Source organism: Labeo rohita, unplaced genomic scaffold, assembly GCF_022985175.1.
Source record: "Labeo rohita strain BAU-BD-2019 unplaced genomic scaffold, IGBB_LRoh.1.0 scaffold_390, whole genome shotgun sequence".
In the NCBI taxonomy this organism is placed as follows: Eukaryota; Metazoa; Chordata; class Actinopteri; order Cypriniformes; family Cyprinidae; genus Labeo; species Labeo rohita.
Window position 1 is genome coordinate 48,479 of NW_026129308.1, and position 21,365 is coordinate 69,843.

Genomic DNA, 21,365 nt, shown 5'->3' on the forward strand with positions numbered 1-21,365 from the left:
GCAGATCAACTGGCTAAAATGGCTTTAAAAAAAGTCAGAAATCGAAGTAAAGGTTACATTAAGCAAATCAGAAGTTAAAAGTATGACAGCATGTGAAGTAAGGAAAAGGTGGCAAAAGGAATGGGAATGTGAATCAACTGGGAGACATTTATACAAGATACAAGAAAAAGCTGGAAAAATGAGGAAGTGTTGGAAATAGGAATGAAGATGCAATGATCACTAGAATACATATAGGGCATTGTTTCTTAAATAAATCATTATATAGAATAGGAAAACATGAAAATGGGAAATGCAACAAGTGTGGACAGGATGAAAATATTGAACATGTAATAATGGAGTGTGAGGCTTATGAAAGGCAAAGATTCCAGTTAACCAAGGCATTAAATAAGTTGGGGATAGACAAAATATCACTGCAGGTGTTGTTAGGAGATGGATCAAAACAAATAGAAATATTCCACAATTTATTCCACAATTTAAAGAGACTGGTCTGATCAATAGAATTTAATTTATGTTGATATAAGTGTGTGTGTACACACATAAGTAAAATGTTTTTTTTTTCTTTCCTTCTTTCTCTCCCCTCCTCCTTACTGAAGTAGAATAGCACTTCCAATCCAACCATCAAGTGCTCCACACTCCTTTCCAGTAGGTGGTGGGAATGCTCCTTTAAGATGGTTTGCCAACCGCCATTAAACCCTACAAGAAGAAGAAGAAGGAGTGAGGTGATGACTGTAAGAGGGAACATGTCTGCGTTTATTTAAAGTGTAAATATGCCATCCTGTAACGACCAGAGAACTGATTTAGTGCTGGTATAAAGTTGTTTGAGTGTGAGGGGACAGAAATTTCCCCTCGGATCATCGGTGACGAACTGCGTGAGAGATCAGTGAGTTCGCGGTTGTGTAAAACTACTGATATGGGCTGTGTTTCCCAAAAGCATCATAAGTTTAAGTTGATCGTAGAACCGTTGTCACCAATGTAGCTACGATCAACTTAAGCTTACGATGCTTTTGGGAAACGCAGCCATGTTTAGGCAGGATTTGTGTGTATCTGCCTGATGGACATGTGAGTCGGTATGTGTGATATTTTTAACCCGAAAGCAAATGAACATTGTTTGTTGTCCGTTTCGTGCTGACTACGATTCTTCTAAACTCCGAACAGCATTTGATTGAACATGTTACAAACCTGATGTATTTGAGTGAAAGCAGCTCGTAATGTATTTATCGAACTCTTATTCGGCTGAAATGTGCACCTTATTATTTTTAGTGTAAAGCTTCCGGTGTTATTTGCAGGGCTCTCAAGTTTTGGAAAAAGTTTGGAGTGAGATTACTATTATGGGAGCAGCCTCTCAAATATTTGCAGCATCGGCAATTCTCTCAAGTTTTTGATAAAAATGCAATTTTATCTATTGTTCAAGATTGACCAGCACAAAATAGAAATTAACACAACTGGTAAATCTGATAAAAGTCAAATTTATACAAAATGAAAAAAATAAAAAAATGTTTTATACATTTTAAAAATATAAATGTATCAAAAATAAAAAGAAAGTTGGCCCCAAACGAGCCAAATTAACAGCAGTCCTCAATGTATATACTGTACACATACAGTAGGATTGCAGAACCTGCCCTGAACATGCAGCCTGTCAATCTGTGTGTGTGTGTGTGTGTGTGTGTGTGTGTGTGTGTGTGTGTGTGTGTGTGTGTGTGTGTGTGAGAGAGAGAGAGAGAGAGAGAGAAGGTCTACACATGTCCTCTTATAAATGGCATTTTGTATTGCAAGTGTTTTTTGCACATTTTAATGCCTTGATGACAGTGGTAGGGGCTCGAACTTAACTACACTAACTAGTAGTCAAATTATGTAATGTAATAACAAAATAAAATCTGTTACAGTTAGTGAGAAACAATGTACAGTTAAATTACAGTTGCTTAAGAAAATGTTAATGATCCACACACACAGATTTGATTTCCAAAATTGCATTGACTGGTCTAAAATATGAGACACCAATGTTTCAGGAGTTTAGGACACAGAACAGGACACATGCTTGTTTGATAACTGAATTTTAGAAAAGTAATCAAAAAGTATGTAATGTAATCAGTTACATTACTTTTAAAGCACTTAAAATAGTTATACTACTTATTACATTTTAAATAGGGTAACTTGTTATCTGTAACCCGTTACATTTCCAAAATAACCTTCCCAACAGTGTTGGTACATTTGTATTTTTGAAATGTATAAAACAATTTATTTTATAAATTTGTCTGTCTTTTATCAGACTTACCCAGGGTGTAATTTGTGAAAAAAGCTGAGGGGGGATTGCTTTTGAAAACTTTGGTCTCTCTCCATAGGCGGAGGTTAAACCAACTCCAGTAAAGCTATAGCCTAACTAAGAAACCTAATGTTAGTGTAATCTGTTAAAAATGCACATTATATACCGTTTTTTTAGGCAAGTACCAGATAATGAGTGCCATGTCGTGAAATGTTTTAATACGACGACAACTGTCTAACGTGATCACAATTTAATAAAAACATTGTAAGTTAGGCCTATTAACTGTTATTATTTCATTTCAAACAACGGATAAATTATATAGAGAAAGCGAACAAAGAACACAGTATCAACAAAGCTTTTTGAAACTCTGAATCAGTAAAACACTGCGTCGCAAAATGATTTCGAAGCGCTCCAGTCGGATCACAAATCATTCGATTCAGAACGGGACTTCAAAGTGTGTATCGCGAATCGTTCGATTCAGAACGGGACTTCAGAGCGCCTATCGCGAATCTTTTGATTTAGATCGGAACTTAGGAGCGGGTTCGCGGGATTTTCTTATCAACAACGGGGATAAAAAATATTCTGCAGAGGCAGGGATACATAGACCAGAGTGGGAGAAATAAAACGGGACAAGTTGTCCCTTTCTCAGCGTGAGAAATACAAGGTGTGGCGTGAGAGCGTGTGAACTGGTTGAAATGCGTGCGTCTCACTGTGAATGTGTGAGACTTGAGAGCCCTGTAAATGTTTTTTAGACCATTGTTTACTTTGTAAAGACGCACATCTTTATGAGAGATGTCATTACGTTCTTACCCAGATAGCACACGTACGTCTGCAAGATGTCTGTTAAAGATATCTTGATCTGGAAAGCATCCGCTGTGTACAAACGTCTGGCAGACATCTGTAAGATGTCAGTTTTACATACATTCTAAATCATAAACATCTTAAAGACATCTAATAGATGTCTATTTGACATCTAATAGGAAACGTCCAATAGACGTATTGCAGATGAGCAAACTACGTCTTGCAGATGTCTTACAGATGTAAATGCAGACGTCAAATAGACGTCTCTGAGATGTACGTGTGCTATCAGGGTATGGACAACATATGCTTTTCTAATTTGTGTTATTAGTAAGTTTGGATCGCTAAATCTTGAATAACTGTCAACTAGTGAAATGACATTTGAACCAACACATCAGAGCTTGTGTTAAAGGGCAGATGCCAGATGAAGCCTCGATTCGAGGCTTGTAAATGTAGAAATCACTTTCGTAGAAGCCTCACTTTCTGTCCAGACATGTGCACGATTCACTTTTTCACTTTTTTTTTTTTTTTGTCCTAATGTTCGACCACCAGATCTTTTTATTTGCGAGTACATTTTCGTTGGGACCCATTTAATAATTAAATTTTTAAATACCCAGTCATACAACTGAAGAATACAAATGATTTCAGGAAAATTAAATATATGCCATATGCAATTAATATAGGTATACATTATTCTTCTATTACATCATATTGATATTCGTACTGACATTTAATGGCACTGTTCAATGAGTAAATTAATTTATCAGAGTCAGAAATTTAACAAACAAACACACACACATGGTTAGGCTTTTATTTGTGCGTATAACATGGACCAATCTATGGAAATTGTGGTGAATGATTCTTCCGACGGAGCTTTAATCTTTTGCCTGCTTCATTTTTTACTAACCACCGTTTTCGACAGCTTTGAATCTTTCAGAGGAAAGTCTCGGTGATTTACGAGGCTTCATTTGCCCGTCACTCCTGTCAACTGTTGAATGAATCAGTGTCACGTCCCGCTTGTTTACTGTGAACCGGAAGTTCCGGAAGTTTTCAGTTTACTGTTGTTATTTTAGTTATTTAACTGTAGCAGCTGATGTGTCAAAATTCTCGGATATTGACAGAAAATAACTTACTTCCGAAATAAGGCTGTAAAAGCTGTTTGATGAGCTTAGTTTTTGTGATTGTTTGTCTCTGTAACTTTTTTACTATTTTATTGAAAGTAGTCACATTAAAAAAGGTTAACTACTAGGATTTAAAATGAAATACTATTACCAGCGAACGCTTGTTCCATTTATACTTATATCTTTTTTTATTTCTTAGGTGAAAATGTTGAATCAAAGAATAATGTACCCAAAATAAAGTTAAGAAACCCCCAATGTCTTTGAAACTTTTCTCAAAAAAACAAAAACAAAACAAAACAAAATATCTTAGCTGCTGAATGATGAACCCTTTAAGTTAATCATCACGGAAAAAAAAAACTGGTCACTGAAAAAAAACATTGAGTGCGTTGAAATATGTTGATCTACTTTTGCGTTGATTTAACGACTGGCAGATGATTGAGGAATGAAACTTCACAATGACGGTATCCAAAAAAACAAATCTTGTTCAGACGGCGCACCAACTAATCAAACAATCATGTACCTGGACAACAAAGAAGTCCTTAAGCTGAGCTTAAAACGAAGGGTTTCTCAACCAGAACTTCCCAAGACAATACAACAATTTGAGGTAGCTTCAAGGGACCATGCGTTCCCTCTACCACAACTGAGTCTCACCTAATATACCTTCTAGGTGGCAACCAGCGCCCTCTAGTGCCCTGTAGTTCCATTAGATCAGCCTATTTCTTTCCATTATTCAACAGATAATAAAAAAAACAGTGACAGACATTTCATTCTGTTACAATCTAGAGTCAGTGGTAGAAATCAAACTGATCAGATCCATCATGGGTAACACACAAACATCAGGAGATGAAGATTTTTCTACAGGACGCAGGTACTTTGAGTAATTTATGTAATAGATGAGATGTTTGTCTAATATTTATCGGCATATATGATGTCTGTTTTGCCCTGGATCTACCCAAACTAAAATGGTTGCTGCTCTTGAGTCTTCCTGACTAGATACATAATCAACATACTTCAAATCAGCATGACATTTTATTAATTACATTACAAAGAGCATATCATGCATGTTTTTAGAGAAGGCTCATAAAAGGATAATAAAATGTATTTATGGACCCACGTAAGCTCTCCTGAATGCTGTCGTCTCATGTTTGGTGAACTGGTGAACTGCCCCGTTCATGTTTTTATTGTCCTCTCTCAACATGGGTATGATAAAACATATTAAGATGATTCTCATCATAAAGAATTAAATCTGTTTTGTTTTAGATCAGTTCATCAGATGAGATCAGAAGCAGAGTCCAGCTGTGTGTCTATGAAGAGTGACGCGTCTATGAATCATCCAATAACATTCACGGCCTGATCTCAGGTATAACATTTGTATAAAAATATGATTATAATGTGACATTTATATTATTATCTTGTATTTTATTGCATTTCAGTTGACAAATGTTATGTAAACAGTGTATGAAAAATTATAAAGTGCTATTTAAAGTGAATTTGCTAGGGTTACATGTGTAGTTGAGTTGTTACAGTATTAATTAATTTTAAGGAATAACTTTAATCTCATAGATCAATTCATCAGAAGAGATCATATCCAGAGTCCAGTTGTGTGTCTGTGAAGAGTGACGCGTCTATGGATCCACCAATAAAGTTTAACAGTGGAGATTCATGGACTGGTCTCAGGTATAACATTTGCATGTATATATGATTATATCATGACTGTCTAGGACTGTAGCTATCGATTATTTTAGTAATTGAGTATTCTACCAATTATTGCATAGATTAATTGAGTAATCGGGTAAGAAGTTTTTCTTTATTAAAGAGCAATGCTAAATATACAAGAGAAAATAAGATGGGTCTCTTAAAAAAAAGAAAAAAAAATACATTTTTATTGCTGAAATTGCATACATTAATAACCATGAAAACTAAAACCATTTAATGCATTTATTTGCCCAATTACATTCAAAATGCAACTATATATGTGTGTGTGTGTGTGTGTGTGTGTGTGTGTGTGTAAATAAAAAACTCAATTTCACATTACTTTAGAAAAAGGTAAACATTACAACCTAAAACGAATGAATAAATCAAGAAATTTCAGCTCAGAGGAACATGAATGCACAACAAATGCATAAATAATATTTTGTTATTTTAAACAAAACATTGAATACTGATATTTACATATATTTTCTAATGATGATGCTGTGAAATCAGTACAGTGAAATCAAAACGGTGCTGTGGCTGTGTTTGGAGTGGTTATTTGTTGGCAAAATAGTGCTAAAACGGGCAATATGCTGTCTAAAATGCAAGTCTCTTAATATTATTTTGCATAAAATCAGTATCTCATTTGTAATCATGCTGAGGCACACTTTGTTTGATATTCACTTTCTAACTAGGGTTGGGTATCGAAAATCAATGCCGATTCCAGAATCGGATACTTAAGGTCAGGAATCGGAAATCTTGTAAAATTAATTTCGATTCCGCCTGTCTTTTTTAAAAAAAAATTTTTTTCTTCATTTGTGAGTACCCCAGCTAGCAATCTGCCAGGACCTTGCCCACTAAAGGGAGCATTCATGGCCTAATGGTTAGAAAGTCGGGCTCGTAACTAGGGCTGTGACAGTCGCATTTTATAATGAAGTTTTCGTTTTCAATTTGATTTTTTTTTTTTTTTGTTCTAAAGTAGTATAGTAATAATTTAAAGCTTTCTATAGATATATTTATCCTGACTGTAAGGCAAGTCTTCACTGAGTTTCATTTCATATTTGTGCAGCGCTCCTGTTCAACACAGAGACATCAGAAAGTGCAACTTGTTTGTTTTCTTTATTTTCACAAAAGCACAACATTTTGTTGATATTGTGAGTGCATGCAATTAAAATTAGACCCTTTATAATTCCGGATGATATATTACACTTACGTTTATGAGCAAAGACTATGGCGTATTTAAATTTAATTTTTTGGATTGCGTTGGCGTCTCAATGTCCTGCAAAGCGCATTTAGCTTCCCCTCGCCAACAAACGATTGTATGCGCATAAAAGTGTGCATTTATGTAAGTTAAACGTTTAAAAAAACATTTTGAAATGCTCAAAGATTTTATTTTAGGCAAGTTGTGATGATTTGAGAAGGCAAAACTGATCAAACATAGACTGTGATCAACTCACTGCCTGCCTCTGGCCGCTTGGTCATTGCTTTAAAAAGCAAAAACCTTAATTTAACAAACAAAAAAATGTTCCAAGCATATTTGTAAATTAACTTTATAAAGAAACAAAAAGAAATGGGAAAGAAAGAGAAGACTCGGGTTCCAGTCGGACTCGGGCCGGTAATTTTGATGAGCCGCCGGACAAGGGTTGGTCGAGGTTGTTACGAATTTATGCAGCAAATGTTTGTTTAATATTTACCGTTCTTAGTTTGGCTACTTTCTTATTTAACTGTATAACTTCTTGGATATTTGCTTTGTTTTTTAGACTAAAATAAACATGCACGTTTGTTAATAATTTCTGAAACTCATTTTTTAATGTTTCAAAATTGTTTATATATATATACACAGTGGGTACGGAAAGTATTCAGACCCCCTTAAATTTTTCACTCTGTTATATTGCAGCCATTTGCTAAAATCATTTAAGTTCATTTTTTTCCTCATTAATGTACACACAGCACCCCATATTGACAGAAAAACACAGAATTGTTGACATTTTTGCAGATTTATTAAAAAAGAAAAACTGAAATATCACATGGTCCTAAGTATTCAGACCCTTTGCTGTGACACTCATATATTTAACTCAGGTGCTGTCCATTTCTTCTGATCATCCCTGAGATGGTTCTACACCTTCATTTGAGTCCAGCTGTGTTTGATTATACTGATTGGACTTGATTAGGAAAGCCACACACCTGTCTATATAAGACCTTACAGCTCACAGTGCATGTCAGAGCAAATGAGGGAAAGATGAATGCGGCCAAGTACAGGGATATCCTGGACGAAAACCTTCTCCAGAGTGCTCAGGACCTCAGACTGGGCCAAAGGTTTACCTTCCAACAAGACAATGACCCTAAGCACACAGCTAAAATAACGGAGTGGCTTCACAATAACTCCGTGACTGTTCTTGAATGGCCCAGCCAGAGCCCTGACTTAAACCCAATTGAGCATCTCTGGAGAGACCTAAAAATGGCTGTTCACCAATGTCTACCATCCAACCTGACAGAACTGGAGAGGATCTACAAGGAGGAATGGCAGAGGATCCCCAAATCCAGGTGTGAAAAACTTGTTGCATCTTTCCCAAAAAGACTCATGGCTGTATTAGATCAAAAAGGTGCTTCTACTAAATACTGAGCAAAGGGTTTGAATACTTAGGACCATGTGATATTTCAGTTTTTCTTTTTTGATAAATCTGCAAAAATGTCAACAATTCTGTGTTTTTCTGTCAATATGGGGTGCTGTGTGTACATTAATGAAGAAAAAACGAACTTAAATGATTTTAGCAAATGGCTGCAATATAACAAAGAGTGAAAAATTTCAGGGGGTCTGAATACTTTCCATACCCACTGCATATACATACGCACACATATACACATACAGTCATGTGAAAAAGTTAGGACACCCTATTGAATTCCATGGTTTTCTGCATCAGGACATCATTTAAAAAAAAGAAAAAAAAGAAAAGAAAACCTCAGATGAACAACAACACATGACAAATTGCCCCATGTCATTATTCACTGAACAAAAATAAAGCCAAAATAGAAAAGCCATGTGTGACAAAGTTAGGACACACTTACTGTTAACACTGGAATTAAGAGGGTAAATCACAGTCAAGCACTGATAATTAAAAACTTTTGATTAACCGATCATCAGCAAGTCCGAGCGCCTCTATAAAAGCATAAGCTTTGTCAGTTTGCTGGTCTGGAGCCTTCAGGTGTGCGTTAACACATTGCCAAGAAGGTAAGACATCAGCAATCATCTTAGAGAAGCAATTGTTGCTGTCATCAATCTGAGAAGAGTAATACAGACATTTCCAAACAATCTGACCTTTATTCACAAGTGGAAGACATTTAAAACAGACACCTCTCCTTCCAGGAGTGGACGTCCCAGAAAATTCACCCAAAGATCAGACCGTGTAAAGCTCAGAGAAATGACAGACAACCCAAGAACTACACCTCAGACTCTACAGGCCTTAGTTAACAGGTTAAAATGATAATGGCATTAGAAAAACATTGGACAAAAATGTCATGTTTGGAAGGCTTGGCAGAAGAAAACTTCATTGCAGCATTGCAGCACAGTTTAGGTCTGCAAAGTTGCATCTGAACAAAACACAAGTCTTCTAGAATAAGGTCCTTAGAACAGATGAGACCGAAGTGGAGATGTTTGACCATAATGCACAGCACCAAGTTTGGTGAAAACCTAAAGAGCATATCAGCACAAACACCTCATACCAAAAGACAAACATGCTGGAGGAGGACTGATCATTTTGGGCTTGTTTTGTAGCCACAGGACCTGAGCACCTCACAGTCATTGAGTTATCCATGAACTCCTCTGTATATCAAAGTATTGTAGAGTCAAATGTGAGGGCATCTGTCCGACATCTAAACTTGGGCCAAAACTGGATCATGCAACAGGACAATGATCCCAAACACACCAGCAAATCTACAACAGAATGGCTGAAAAGAAAAGAATCAAGATGTTGCAACAGCCCAGTCCAAGTCTAGAGCTCATCCTGACTCAAATGCTGTGGTGAGAGCTGTGCATAAACAAATGCCCACAAACCTCAATAAACTGGAGCAACGTTGAACAGAAAAGTGGTCCAAATTCCTCCAGAACGATGTGAGAGACTGATAAAGTCACACAGAAAATGATGCTTCAAGTTATAGCTGCTAAAAGTGGATCTACAGGCAACTGACTCATAGGGTGTCCTAACATTGTCACACATGGCCTTTCCATATTGGCTTTATTGTTGTTAAATAAATAATGACACAGTGTGATTTGACATGTGATGATGTTTACCTGAGGACTTATTTTCTAAATCTAAAGACTTGCCAAGGACCAGATAATTTTTTTATTATGTCTCGATACAGAAAACCATGAAATTCAATAGGGTGTCCTAACTTTTTCACATACATGCATACATACATACATATATGTATCTGAGGATATCTGGGGATTGTGAATAAACTGCGCTCTTTCCACCTTCAATACCATGACTGAAGGGCCCTTGAGCAAGGCACTGAACCCCCAATTGCTCCCGGGCGCTGGAGAAGGTCGGGCTCATACGGGCAGTCATGGGCAAATTGTTAGAGAGTCGGGCTCGTAACCTAAAGGTCGCTGGTTCAATTCCCGCACCAGCAGGAATTGAAGCTGGGGATTGTGAATAAACATTGCTCCCGGGCGCTGGAGCAATGGCTGCCCACTGCTCCGGGTGTGTGTTCACAGTGTGTGTGTGTGTGTGCACTCGTGATGGGTTAAATGCAGAGGACCAATTTCGACTCTGGATCACAATAGTTGTCACTTTCTTTCACTTAATGTAAGTGCACAGTGCTTTCTTTCACTTAATGTAAGTGCACAGTGCTCCAAAGAATGGATTCACTTGCGGTAAGAAGTAGAAAAAGCAAAGTAGCATATAATATTTGTGATGAGCTAAACGTTGCAATAGATGTGTCGCCACCAATATGACAAAGCTCCGCTCCGGGTTCACCGCTCACGCTCCACTCCTCGCTCACCGATACCAGAAACTCCGCTCCGCATGTTAACTATTTCACTATGTTTGAAATACCACAGTTCTTTTCATAACGTATATTAAAAGAAAAAATAACATAAATAAAATAACAGGATGGTTTTAAAGTGGCTTATTGGAACACTAGTGTGCAAACTTCTTTTATGTTTTGTCAGTTATTTTACGTACAGATCGCTGCATTTATTACAGATTTCTTCTCATTCGAAATCGGACATACAGATGAAGTACCACAGTAAGTTTACATTAGTTTGAATGCATTATTGAGAGAGCGATTGTGTTGTACTTAAATCACGCTTTCACTTGAAAATATTCAGTATCTTGAAGGAACAAACTAATTCATTGAAAACTATAACTTTCTGCTCATGTCCATTGCCGTCATCCTAGTCTTCACATTCTTTGTGATTTGAGTGATCCATCTCTATCAAGCTAGCTCAATAGGCTATGTTTAACACGTGAATTCTTGCTAAATATCCAGTTATATTATGGGTCATTGTCATGAATTGTACTCGTGATGGAGCGTTCTTGGAGCGAGTAAAAACCACGACGCTCCGACTTTTAAAATTTCCGCTCCTCACTCCATTAAAAATCACACCACTCCGCCCCCACTCCGCTCTGCTCACATACTCTGATGTACGGTAGATTACGTTGTTATGCCAGTAGATGGCAAAAGTGGGCTGTTAATAATGTATTTGTCTTTTGATCATTCATTCAGAAACACTGATTCCTCCAGTAATGAACCAAGTAAATCTTGAGTGAATCACCAAATCTTTTTCTTACAAAGTAGGCCTACATGTAATTTTTAGTTGTCTAATGTTTGTTTGTTTTTTTTCCTTCAGAATCGTAAGAGAACCAAAACTTCCATTTAAAAAAAAAAAAACAAAAAAAAAACAACAACCTAATTTATCCAGAATCACGCAGCTCTATTTTGCAAACAGCTCTTATGTGAATCCTGTTTTTATGTAGCCTGTTGGTTTTTGTTCACGGTATTCAGCTGCAACTAAATGTTTAGCAAAAAAGAAACAGAATAAATATGCTTGATGTCATCTTTTATTCACATGAAACTGGGAATCGAAAAGAATCAGAATCGATAAGCAGAATTGGAATCGGAATTGATAATATTCTAACGATACCCAACCCTATTTCTAACTTACTGTGTCACAGAGAGAGAACGAGACAATCAACATAAATGGCACTTAGTCTTTCACAAAACATAGCTAATTTAGGGACATCATAACTATATTAACATTTATCGGTTTGTGTGTCAGTAATAATGATCCGTGGGGAAACACAGTGTTCTGTGTGTAGTTACAGTAAATAGACTAAACAAAGCCTCCTCTGATATATATATTTCTTTGTATTTGAGTTATATGAGGAATCGTGTCAGCCCTGTGACTGTTGGAGTAGGTGACTGCCGTAAACACACAATGCAGAACATGCGAAGAAACAAAGAGTTTAATTACAACAAGACTCTAAAAATGCAGGAGTAAACAAAGTATCAACAACCACATTACTATCAACAACACAGAACAATAAACAGACAGAATTCAGGGTTTAAATACACAAGGATAAATGAAGAAAATGAACAACAGATGATCTTAATAAGGAACGAACAGGCACACACTAGAAAACTGATGTTGTGTTTGAAATTTCATACCATCATAATACTCTTAATATTTCTGCTGTATCCAGTATGTACTGTATATTGTGTGTAGTATGCAAACTTTCTGTACACATTAAATACCCAGAGGACATACTATATTTGCCAGAATCTGCAAAGACACTGATTGCATTAACACAATATATAAATTAAATTAATATTTCAATGATGTAAACAGAATTCAATCTCTAAAAAGAAATGAAGTCACTATTTACAATTAAATACCTATTTGCTTTGTGTAATTAATAATGAAGTGTTTATTGGGTATGGTTAGCAGAAGGTGTAGGAAAGCTTTGTTCCAGGCGGCATTCATTTAATAATTTTAATAAATGTGGCAATTTACAATGAATATGTTATTACATACTCTTTTATAATGTACTACATAATGATGTATAAATAAATGTCACCTAGCCACAATAAGTTAGTGTGTCATTCTGAACACAGTATGTGTCAACATACAATGTCAGGAAACAGGAACTGAACTGTGACAGTGACGTTTAATATTGTCATATATTGTCAGTTCAGTTCACAGTTTCTGTATAAACAGTCTATGAAATGATTATAAAGTGCTATTTAAAGTGATGTTGATCATGATAAATGTATAGTTGATTTGTTACATACAGTAATTTAAGAGACAGACTTTAATATCTCTGTTTTAGTCCAGTTCATCAGAAGAGATCAGAACCAGAGTCCAGCTGTTCGTCTGTGAAGAGTCACATGTCTACGGTTCGGCGAGGACACTTCAAGACTAGAGATACACGGCCTGGTCTCAGGTATTCAGATATGATCTGAACATATGATACAGAATACATAAGACATTGTGCTTATTAACTTTTTTATTTTACAGCAATGAGGTCCTCAACACATTTAGATCAAATCTGAAGAGGAAGTTTGAGCGTCTGTATGAGGGAACAGCGACACAGGGAAACCCAACACTGCTGAATAAGATCTACACAGAGCTCTACATCACAGAGACTGAGAGTGGAGAGATCAGTAATGAGCATGAGGTGAGACAGATTGAGACACAATCCAGGAGAACAGCAACAGAGGACACAGCCATCAAATGCAATGACATCTTTAGACCTTTACCTGGACAAGACAAAGTCATCAGAACTGTGCTGACAAAGGGAGTCGCTGGCATTGGAAAAACAGTCTCTGTGCAGAAGTTCATCCTGGACTGGGCTGAAGGGAAAGAGAATCAGGACGTCCAGCTCATATTTCCACTTCCTTTCAGAGAAATCAACTTGATGAAGGACAAAACACTCAGTCTTTCAGATCTTCTTCATGTCTTTTTCCCTGAAACTAAAGAAATGGAAATATCCAGTGATGAATATAAAGTGTTGTTCATCTTTGATGGTCTGGATGAGTGTCGTCTGTCTCTGGACTTTAAGAGTAAAGTGAAACTGTGTAATATATCTGAATCAGCCTCAGTGGACGTGCTGCTGATGAACCTGATTGTGGGGAATCTGCTTCCCTCTGCTCTCATCTGGATCACCTCCAGACCAGCAGCAGCTGATCTCGTCCCCTCTGAGTGTGTCCATCGAGTGACAGAGGTACGAGGCTTCAATGAGCCACAGAAGGAGGAATACTTCAGGAAGAGAATCAGTGATCAGAGTCTGGCCGACAGGATCATCTCACACCTGAAGTCTTCAAGGAGCCTCTTCATCATGTGCCACATCCCAGTGTTCTGCTGGATCTCAGCCACTGTTCTAGAGAAGATGTTGAGTCCAGCAGAGAGTGGAGAGATTCCCAAGACTCTCACTCAAATGTACACACACTTCCTGATCCTTCAGACCAACATCAAACATGAGAAGGACTATGAGAAGAAGGTGACAGATGAAGACATGATCCTCAAACTGGGGAAATTGGCTTTTCAGCAGCTGGTGAAAGGAAACCTGATCTTCTATGAGAAAGATCTGAGAGAGTGTGGCATTGATGTGACAGAAGCATCAGTGTACTCAGGATTGTGCACTCAGATCTTCAGAGAGGAGTTTGGCTTGTATCAGGGGAAAGTCTTCAGCTTTGTTCATCTGAGCATTCAGGAACATCTAGCAGCTCTATATGCACATCTCTCCTGTACAGTCAAGAAGATAAATGTATTTAACAAAACTAGTCTGTTGTCTAAAGTTTTGCACTGGTTCCTAAATAATTCATCAAAAGTTTCATTATCTGAGCTGCATCAGAGAGCTGTGGACGAGGCTTTACAGAGTAAGAATGGACATCTGGATCTTTTTCTGCATTTTCTTCTGGGTCTCTCAGTGGAGTCCAATCAGACTCTCTTACGAAAACTACTGACACAGACAGAAATCTGCTCCTTCAACAAAGAGGAAACAACTGATTACATCAAACAGAAGATCAGAGAGAATCACTTTCCAGAGAAATCCATCAATCTGTTTCACTGTCTGAATGAACTGGGTGATGATTCACTGATGCAGGAGATGCAACATTATCTGAAATCTGGAGAAATAAGAAAAGCCAAACTCTCGTCTTCACAGTGGTCAGCTCTGGTTTATGTGTTGCTGACATCAGAGCAGAAGATGGATGTGTTTGATCTGAAACAGTTTATTGGATCACAACATACAGCAGATGAAGTTCTTCAGTATCTGTTACCTGTGGTTAAAGAATCCAGATCAGTTCGGTAAGTGACACTGAAAACAATCACTACACTTTCAAAACATGATCACATTTATGATTTTAGTATGTACTTTCTTATCAAAACAACAAAACGGGGGAAAAACGTACAGAATCTCATTTCTGTCAGTGAACAGGAGAAATGTGTGAGACACTTAATAAAGCAGCTGAGGTTTTTGTGTGTGTGTGTGAGCTGATGATTGTAGAGCTCAGTGAGGAAGATGAGGATGAAGGATTGAATGTGAGGAGGATCAAAACTGACAGCTAATAGATTTGAACTGCTGCTCCTCTAATAGTGTTTAAATGAATGTTTTACTGTCTGTGTGAATTGTTTGAACATTTTCACATTTCCAGTGTTTCCCCTACCATTATATTAGGGGGGCGCCCCCCTTGAAGGTCAAGTTGATTTTATTTTCAATGTAGCGCCAGATTACAACAGAAGTCATTTAAGATTATCTTTCCTATAGAACAGGTCTGTAATCTTTTATTAAACAAACTAAATAACTTTATGGTATTTTTCTTATTTACATGACATCATGTCATTTCTGTCTCTACATGGACGAGCGTCTATAATTTCTCCTCCCCAAAAACAATTCAATTCAATTCAAATTTATTTGTATAGCGCTTTTTACAATACATATCGTTGCAAAGCAGCTTTACACCAAATTGACATTTTTACAATATATGTAGTAGTAGCTTGATGTACATATGGTAGAGATGTGTGGTAAAGATCAATTAATGACGTAATCAAACAGACAAAGAACACTATAAATTAGTAGCAGAATTCGGTAGTGCTGTATGTTTTCAGGGTTGGCATCATCTGAAGTCCTCTGAGGGGTTGACATCATCTCTTCTTAAGTGTTCTGGATCCACACTGGAGCTTGTGAATTCCTAGTAACCACGGGATGTCAATCCCATGGCAAAAACAGAGAACAAATAGGAACATAATTAGCGTAGCTGCTGTTCAAACTAAGAAAAGAAAGATTTGTTCAACCAGAGCTGAGATTAATAATGAACATTTGATCAGATATAACTGCAGGAAAAGTTTATGAGATGCATTATTTGAATGCTTGGCCAAAAAGATGTGTCTTTAATCTAGATTTAAACAGAGAGAGTGTGTCTGAACCCCGAACGTTATCAGGAAGGCTGTTCCAGAGTTTGGGTGCCAGATGTGAAAAAGCTCTACCTCCTTTAGTGGACTTTGCTATCCTAGGTACTACCAACAGTCCAGAGTTTTGTGACCTTAGGGAGCGTGATGGATTGTAGCGTGGTAGAAGACTAGTTAAGTGCGCAGGAGCTAAACCGTTAAGTGCCTTATAGGTAAGAAATAATATTTTGTAGCTGATGTGGAACCTAATAGGTAGCCAGTGCAGAGACTTTAAAATTGGGGTAATATGATCATATTTTCTTGACCTGGTAAGGACTCTAGCAGCTGCATTTTGGACTATCTGTAGCTTGTTTATTGAAGATGCAGGACAAACACCTGTAGTGCATTACAATAGTCCAGTCTAGAGGTCATGAATGCATGAACTAGCTTTTCTGCATCAGAAACAAGTAACGTTTCGTAGCTTGGCAATGTTTCTAAGATGGAAGAATGCTGTTTTTGTAACATGAGAAATATGATTTTCAAAAGACAAGTTGCTGTCTAATATAACACCCAGGCTTTTGACTGTAGTGGAAGTAACAGTACATCCGTCTAGTTGCAGATTGTAAGTCAAAAGATTCTGTGTATTGTTTTTTGGCCCAATAAGTAATATCTCTGTCTTATCTGAATTTAATAGCTGAAAATTATTGGTCATCCAATCTTTTACATTTTTAACGCACTCTGTTAACTTTGATAATTCAGAAGTTTCATCTGGTCTTGTTGAGATATATAGTTGAGTATCATCAGCATAACGATGGAAACTAATCTCATGTTTTCTAATAATATTACCTAGTGTTGTCACGGTACCAAAAGTTCAGTATTCGGTACCAATACCAGTCAAAATCCACGGTTCTCTGTACCAATTTCGGTACCAAATCAAAACACAAAAACATAAATTGAACAACACACTATTTTTATTTATAACAAACAAAAATAAAACAAAGTTTTGACTTGGAAGCTGGTATTGAGGTGATGAAGCATTTGCTGGAATCCCCATTTTTCACTGTATAAACTGGCACTTGATCCATACGTGTGAATTCAGCAACAGCTCGGTTCAGTTTTCTTGCCTCAGGTGAGTTTTTGTCATACTTCTGCTGCTTCTGGAACCGTCGTCTGCTTAGTAGTTTGCTTTGGTGGTTCGTGGTCTTCTTCAGCCTGCAGCTGTAAAAGGAAAATATAATATACTTCAGTAAAACAATGGGCTGAGTCTGACTAAATGCAACATAAGACTGACACCAGCTAAACAGAACTTTATTTATAACTTTTCAGTAAATAACAAACCTCAGCTTTTTATAATAAATTTAGATAAGATTACTTATATTGAGTGTAAGATATCAATGTTACACAGATGGAAACTGTAGTATTAAAAACACTTTACAAAAAGATTCCATTTAACATGACTTAATAAACAAGTGTTACATAGAAATTATTCTTCTTAATTTCTAAATGTATTAATAATTTATTTTAAATTAAAAGTTGTATCTGTTGACATTATTTAACGCACAATGAACAAACATGAACGATCAAGTGTTTGTATAAAATAACATTCACACACATTCATTAATGTTCACTAACTGTAACCTGATGTTAGATCATATATTAAGTCATGTTAATGAATGGTATCTTTTACCAAACTACACAGGACTGTATTTGGCTGTACTTTTATTTAATCAAACTGCGCAAACTATATTTCATAGCCTAGAACTGCTTTTCTGATGGACCGATTTTAAGGACATAAACATTAACCATACATTTGTATATTTGTTCTCTAACACACAAATTTTTGCTACACATGTCATTTAAAAGCCTCAGGTGTGTAAAAATAGTACACTATCATGTCCTGTTTTTTTTTTTTTTTCTAAATAAACGCTATAGGAGCATTAAACACTTAATGAAGACATTTATTCTAATACTCGCGTTAGCATTAGCCGCGCTTATGCTAACGATTAACTAAGCAAATGGCGATGTTTATTTAAAGTATAATTTTTTATAACAAAAGCTCTAAATATAAAATTAAATTAAAACTTACCTGCTTGAACTTTCCTTAAATCTGGGTGTCTGTCTTTAAGGTGTTTTATTAAGTTCGATGTATTTCCTTCTTTTGAGAGAGAACTTCAATGACACCGTTTGCAAGTGGGTTTCTGATGATCTATGATTTTGCCCTTGTCATCAGTCGCAAATACAAAATATTTCCACACGTGGCTCCTTCCTCCTTTCTTTTCAACAAGCGGATTCAGAGCAGCCGCATCAGCAGCGCCGCCGGTCGCTGTGTCTCTGTGCTTTTATGAAGAAGACGCAACTGCGCAGTGCGCACTTTTCGGATAGCGCAGCAAAAACCGGGTTGACCGGGTGCTCGATACCACCGGTACTAAAGAAAACCTGGTACCGTAACATTTAATTTTGTTTAGTACCTAATTGGTACCGAAGTACCGGGTCTTTTGACAACACTAATATTACCAAGGGGCAGCATGTATATTGAAAATAGTAGAGGACCTAGAACAGATCCTTGTGGCACTCCATACTTCACTAGTGATAACTTGAGATGACCCCCCATTTAGATAAAGAAAGTGGTAGCGATCAGACAGGTAGGATCTGAACCATTTTAAAGCCTGCCCTTGGATACCTGCATAATTTTGTAGTCGATCTATTAGTATGTCATGATCTATAGTGTTAAACGCAGCACTAAGATCAAGTAAAACTAGCAATGAGATGCAGCCTTGGTCTGACGCAAGAAGCAAGTCATTAGTTTTTTTAACAAGTGCAGTTTCTGTGCTGTGATGGGGCCTGAAACCTGACTGTAATTCTTCATAGATATCATTTTTTTTTTGCAAGAATGAGCACAGTTGAGCAGATATAACTTTCTCTAAAATTTTAGACATAAACGGAAGATTAGAAATGGGTCTGTGATTTGCCAGTTCACTAGGGTCTAGTTGTGGTTTCTTAATAAGAGGCTTAATAACCGCCAGCTTGAATGGTTTAGGGACGTGACCTAAAGATAAGGATGAGTTGATAATATTAAGAAGTGGTTCTTCTGCCACAGGTAACAATTCTTTCAGTAATTTAGTGGGTACGGGATCTAATAGGCATGTTGTTGGTTTAGACACAGTGATGAGTTTATTTAACTCTTCCTGTCCTATAGTGGTAAAGTACTGCAGTTTTTCTTTGGGTGTGATGAAAGAAGTTGACATATTAGACGCAGTATAATCTACATTGGTTATTGTATTTCTGATGTTATCTATTTTATCAGTGAAGAAATTCATAAAGTCATTGCTATTAAACTGTAAAGGAATATTTAGATCAGGTGGCGTCTGGTTATTTGTTAATCTAGCCACTGTACTAAATAAAAACCTTGTATTGTTTTGGTTATTTTCTATGACTTTGCGGATATGCTCGGCCCTAGCAGCTTTTAAAGCCTGTCTGTATCTGGACATACTGTTTTTCCATGCAATTCTAAAAACTTCCAAGTTAGTTTTTCTCCATTTGCGCTCAAGATTACGAGTTTCTTTCTTGAGAGAATGGGTATTACTGTTGTACCAGTAATATCTTGTATTCTTATTATAAAGTGTTATTCAGTCCAAACATGCACTCCAGATTATAAACTATATAACCTATCTGATAAATTCACATTAATATGGCTGTTTGTTTTGTTCTCTTCACAGGCTGTGTAGGTGTAAACTCACTGCTCAGTCCTGTGAGAGTTTGTCTTCAGCTCTACAGTCCTCAAACTCTGTCCTGAGAGAACTGGACCTGAGTAACAATGACCTGCTTCTTTCTGAAGGACTGAAGAGTAAAACCTCTAAGCTGGAGATGTTGAGGTTTGAGTTTGAAATACTTGATTATTTATTTATTTTTGAAAAAAAAAAAAAAAAAAAAAAAAAAAGAATAAACCACACTGTTGTTTTTGTTCAGATTGCCCACATGTAATCTCACTGCTCAGTCCTGTGAGAGTTTGTCTTCAGCTCTACAATCCTCAAACTCTGTCCTGAAAGAACTGGATCTGAGTAACAATGACCTGCAGGATTCTGGGGTGAAGCTTCTTTCTGAAGGACTGAAGAGTAAAACCTCTAAGCTGGAGATGTTGAGGTTTGAGTGTGAAATACTTGATTATTTATTTATTTTTGAAAAAAAAAAAAAAATAATAAAAAAAAAAAAAAAAAACCACACTGTTGTTTTTGTTCAGATTGTCCACATGTAATCTCACTGCTCAGTCTTGTGGGAGTTTGTCATCAGTTTTGAAATCCTCAAACTCTGTCCTGAGAGAACTGGACCTGAGTAACAATGACCTGCAGGATTCTGGAGTGATGCTTCTTTCTGAAGGACTAAAGAGTCCAAACTGTCAGCTGGAGATACTGAGGTAACTGGTTTTCCATTAAATAATTAACAAAATGTTCCCACAATAAATGGCCACTGAATTGTGTCAGCAAATATTTAATCTGCTTTCAATGCAATGCCAGAACAAGAGACAAAAACATTCCCAGATAGCATCCGGATGTGGGTCACCTTTGGCAAAAATATGGCACAATCACCAAAGGCTAATCAGGGTGTAAACCAGATGTGGTCCACATATGTTTCAGCAAATGTGGTCTGGTATATTAAAGTGTATTTGGGCCAGTTTTGGCAAAGATACGGCACAGTCGGCTTTGGCTCATCAGTATGCAAGTCTAACTTGTCCCACATTTGACATGGCAAATATTCCCCGTATATCATAAAACAGATGAAGGCCACTTCTGGTTTGGATGTAGCACTTCACACTGGCTAATTGAAATGTACATTTCAAATAGTAAATATGGCCTAAATATTTTAATAGAATTCGGCTACTTTTAGTATAATGCAACACAGTTAACTGATGCAGGCTGATCTGGATATGAGTCTTAAGAAAGCTACATAACCAACAATTTATTTTTTGAAACATGCTTTTAATGGCAGTTTTTTAATATGTGTACTGTGCAAAAAAAAAAAAAAAAAAAAAAAAAAAACAGAAGTGCACTATAACAGGGCAAATTAAACTATAACAAATTAAAATATTAATTTGCGAGTGAAGTTTTTG

At 36.7% G+C, this 21,365-nt stretch overlaps 1 protein-coding gene across 5 annotated transcripts; it reads left to right on the forward strand.

The window, feature by feature from the left end:
- The first annotated feature begins 695 nt into the window (after positions 1-695).
- Positions 696-21,205, forward strand: LOC127160571 (NACHT, LRR and PYD domains-containing protein 12). Of its 5 annotated transcripts, none has more exons than XM_051103209.1 (8): positions 696-880; positions 5,440-5,539; positions 5,743-5,856; positions 13,203-13,316; positions 13,391-15,181; positions 19,978-20,080; positions 20,331-20,401; positions 20,499-21,205. In XM_051103209.1, the coding sequence occupies exons 3-8, from the start codon at positions 5,807-5,809 to the stop codon at positions 20,674-20,676; spliced, it is 2,307 nt and encodes a 768-aa protein (XP_050959166.1). In that variant the 5' UTR covers positions 696-880; positions 5,440-5,539; positions 5,743-5,806; the 3' UTR covers positions 20,677-21,205. The 5 variants fall into 5 exon arrangements, with proteins under 5 accessions (XP_050959166.1, XP_050959164.1, XP_050959167.1 ...); XM_051103207.1 differs by having other exon boundaries at positions 19,978-20,133; positions 20,228-20,401; positions 20,499-21,201; XM_051103208.1 differs by lacking the exon at positions 696-880 and adding an exon at positions 4,970-5,047 and having other exon boundaries at positions 19,978-20,133; positions 20,228-20,401; positions 20,499-21,201.
- Positions 21,206-21,365: the final 160 nt, after the last annotated feature.